General features: G+C 41.0%; 1 protein-coding gene across 1 annotated transcript in view; it reads left to right on the top strand.

Moving 5' to 3' along the window:
- The first annotated feature begins 1873 nt into the window (after positions 1-1873).
- Positions 1874-4203, top strand: part of LOC119429390 (tudor domain-containing protein 7A-like) — a 5000-nt gene continuing 2670 nt past the window's right edge. The window contains exons 1-2 of the mRNA XM_037697026.1: positions 1874-2055; positions 2162-2322. Of these exons, the coding sequence (XP_037552954.1) occupies positions 1874-2055; positions 2162-2322 (343 nt within the window). The remainder of the gene's footprint in view (positions 2056-2161; positions 2323-4203) is intronic.

The raw sequence follows: 4203 nt of genomic DNA, 5'->3' as shown, positions 1-4203 counted from the left end.
CCATGGTCAGTAAACCATTTACCAGTGGTTTTGGCACTGTGAGCAGGTGCCAGGTCGTGCTGAAAAATGAAATCTTCATCTCCATAAAGCTTTTCAGCAGATGGAAGCATGAAGTGCTCCAAAATCTCCTGATAGCTAGCTGCATTGACCCTGCCCTTGATAAAACACAGTGGACCAACACCAGCAGCTGACATGGCACCCCAGACCATCACTGACTGTGGGTGCTTCACACTGGACTTCTGGCATTTTGGCATTTCCTTCTCCCCAGTCTTCCTCCAGACTCTGACACCTTGATTTCCGAATGACATGCAAAATTTGCTTTCATCCGAAAAAAGTACTTTGGACCACTGAGCAACAGTCCAGTGCTGCTTCTCTGTAGCCCAGGTCAGGCGCTTCTGCCGCTGTTTCTGGTTCAAAAGTGGCTTGACCTGGGGAATGCGGCACCTGTAGCCCATTTCCTGCACACGCCTGTGCACGGTGGCTCTGGATGTTTCTACTCCAGACTCAGTCCACTGCTTCCGCAGGTCCCCCAAGGTCTGGAATCGGCCCTTCTCCACAATCCTCCTCAGGGTCCGGTCACCTCTTCTCGTTGTGCAGCGTTTTCTGCCACACTTTTCCCTTCCCACAGACTTCCCACTGAGGTGCCTTGATACAGCACTCTGGGAACAGCCTATTCGTTCAGCAATTTCTTTCTGTGTCTTACCCTCTTGCTTGAGGGTGTCAATGATGGCCTTCTGGACAGCAGTCAGGTCGGCAGTCTTACCCATGATTGCGGTTTTGAGTAATGAACAAGGCTGGGAGTTTTTAAAAGCCTCAGGAATTTTTTGCAGCTGTTTAGAGTTACGTCGTTGATTCAGATGGTTAGGTTAATAGCTTGTTTAGAGAACCTTTTCATGATATGCAAATTTTTTGGGACAGACATTTTGAGTTTTCATGAGCTGTATGCCATAATCATCAGTATTAAAACAATTAAAGACCTGAAATATTTCAGTTGGTGTGCAATGAATCTGAAAAAGATGAAAGTTTCATTTTTATCATTACATTATGGAAAATAATGACCTTTATCACAATATGCTAATTTTTTTAGAAGGACCTGTATATGCTTTTTTATGATTGCCTATTGTTGTCTGTACCTCATCTGTGCTTGTTTAAAACAGGTCTCTTGTAAACGAGGCTCATCGAGTCTAACCTGTGTAAAAGGTTGAATTAAACTGAAAATGTTTACATGAAACATTACAGTTCACATTATGTGGATTTCAACAACTGAAAAACATAAATGGAAAAGAAAACAATCTGTACAACAAATTTCTACAATAATTGTTTATATCTGCAACTCTGCAGGTACAAAGTTTAGAAAAATATGTCAGCAGTGGACTCGACAAACCTTGTTTTATTTGGGATAAAATGAACACTAAACAAAAACTATCCCTTGTCATAAACTGCAGTTAAGGCACATCAACTAAAGGAACAAATCAGATGGTGAACTCGGAAGAAAATATTTAAAGATGCTTCAGGAAACTCACCTTAAACTTAAAGCAGCTACAAGCCAGCATCCTCTAGAGTAAGTTAGAATTAAACGACTTGTAGTTTTAGTTGTACAATAAATATGTGCACATACTTCAAACAAATGCTTGCTGTACATGTATAGTGTGACAGGAAGGTCTGGATAAGATTGTTTTTCACTGTTTGTTAGGCATAATGCAAAATTCTTGTAAAAGCTGCACCCCAGCATGACATTTTTTATGTTTTAACTTTATAATTCTTCATTCTGTAAGGACAACAGTATTGCTGTACAGTCATCTAAGTGAGGTAAGCAGTTTAAACCATCCAACTCTGCTTCACCATCATCCTCTCTTTCCAGCCTGGTCAAAATATGGATGTTTTTGTGCCAGTGGCGTGCCACCCCGGTTACTTTGTGGTCCAGCTCTGGCAGGATCTGCATAAGCTGGTGGTGTTGATGGGAGAAATGGTTCTTTACTACAACCAAACAGCGAACACTAGCAGAGCCGTGCACATCCAGAAGGGAGAAGTGTACGCTGCCAAAATAGACAAGAAGTAAGCAATAAACACTTGGCACTAGGTACACATGAAGGACTGTCTATATGTTCAATTGATTCAATGATTTCCTTTCATCTGTTATTTGGTGCCCTCCTTTCTTCAGTTGGCACCGTGTGCAGGTGAAGGCAGTCCTGTCCAACGGATTGGTTAATGTCTATGAGCTGGATTACGGTAAACATGAGCTGGTCTCTAGCACTCTCATCCAGCCTCTAATAGAAGAATTCAGACAGCTTCCTTTACAGGCTGTTGCTGCACAACTGGCAGGCAAGTTGTCTACTTTCTCAAACTTATCAGTGAAAATACACCAGTGTGCTTTTACTTTAAGTAGTAGGTCACACAATAGTTTTAAATATTGAAATGTTTCGTTTAAAAAAGTTTTAAATGTTCCATCCACCCATTATCTTTTACCCGCTTCCTTCTTGGGTCGCGGTGTTCACTGGTGCCCATATCCAGCAGTCTCTGTGCAAGAGGTGGAGAACACACTGGACAGGTCGCAAGTCCACCATAGAGAGAAATGAGACAACCATTCATACTCACCTAGAGACAATTTAAAGTTACCAGTCAGCCTAATATACATGTTTTCGGTCTGTGGGAGGAAACCAGAGTACCCAGAGGAAACTACGCATGCACGGAGAGAACATGTACATTTGCTGGTCATAAAATTAGAATATCATGAAAAAGTTGAATTTATTTCAGTAATTCCATTCAAAAAGTGAAACTTTTATAATATATTCATTCGTTACACACGGACTGATATATTTCAAATGTTTTTCTTTTAATGTTGATGATTGTAACTTGACAACAAATGAAAACCTCAAATTCAGTATCTCAAAAAATTAGAATATCATGAAAAAGTTCAATATTGAAGAAACCTGGTGCCACACTAATCAGCTAATTAACTCAAAACACTTGCAAAGGCCTTTAAATGGTCTCTGTCTAGTTCTGTAGGCTGCAAAATCATGGGGAAGAGTGGTGACTTGACAGTTGTCTAAAAGACGACCATTGGCACCTTGCACAAGGAGGGCAAGACACAAAACGTCATTGCTAAAGAGGCTGGCTGTTCACAGAGCTCTGTGTCCAATCACATTAATCGAGGTGAGGGGAAAGAAACTGGTAGAATAAAGTGTACCGTATTTTCCACCCCACATGTTGTATCAGTCCAAATATTTCTAATAAATTGGAAAAATCGATAAATACGTTGCTTTGCCATATACATCGCATCTATTAGGCGTCGCTGTTGACACATCGCGTTAAGTGTCATCGCTGACCTGGAAATGTGGGCCGAACCTGTGCACAAGAGGACTCGCTGTGCATTTCTTCAAAATTTAACAACATAACTACCTAAAAAAACAATTATTTGTTAGCTCGACTTTATAGCAAAGATGTATTTCAGTTGAACTTGTATTTAATAAATGCACTTCAATGGTCACATTAGCTGCATTTCGTCGGGGCGGCACAGCAAAATGAAGCTGAATTGACTTTTGCTCCACGCAGACAATGGTGGCAGGCTTTATCAAGCCGATTGTGTCATAAATAGCCACTTTTACCTATTGCATGATACAACGGCATGCCATACACCTCGAGTGCCATCTAGCTTCTGAAAATGGTAATGTTCAATATTTTCAGTCAGAATGAATGAAAATGGTCATATCTCAGCCAAAATTGGTTTATAAATATGGGTGGAAAAAATCCATAAATAAGTCGTTTTGGTGTATATGTCACAGGGCATGCGAATTATGCAAAAAACTCTGACTTGTAGGGCAAAAAATATAGTACAAGCAATAGGGATAATTGCACCCTGTAGAGGATTGTGAAACAAAACCTATTCGAAAATGTGGGGGATATTCACAAGGAGTGGACTGTAGCTGGAGTTGGTGCTTCAAGAACCACCACACACAGATGTATGCAAGACATGGGTTTCAGCTGTTGCATTCCTTGTGTCCAGCCACTCTTGAACAAGAGACTGTATCAGAAGCGTCTCGCCTGGGCTAAAGACAAAAAGGACTGGACTGCTGCTGAGTGGTCCAAAGTTATGTTCTCTGATGAAAGTAAATTTTGCATTTCCATTGGAAATCAAGGTCCCAGAGTCTGGAGGAAAAGAGGAGAGGCACAGAATCCACGTTGCTTGAGGTCCAGTGTCAAGTT

The sequence above is a fragment of the Nematolebias whitei genome, unplaced genomic scaffold, assembly GCF_014905685.2.
Source record: "Nematolebias whitei isolate Nwh7 unplaced genomic scaffold, NemWhi1 Nwh_scaf_831, whole genome shotgun sequence".
Classification (NCBI taxonomy): Eukaryota; Metazoa; Chordata; class Actinopteri; order Cyprinodontiformes; family Rivulidae; genus Nematolebias; species Nematolebias whitei.
This window is presented reverse-complemented; position numbering and strand designations above follow the sequence as displayed.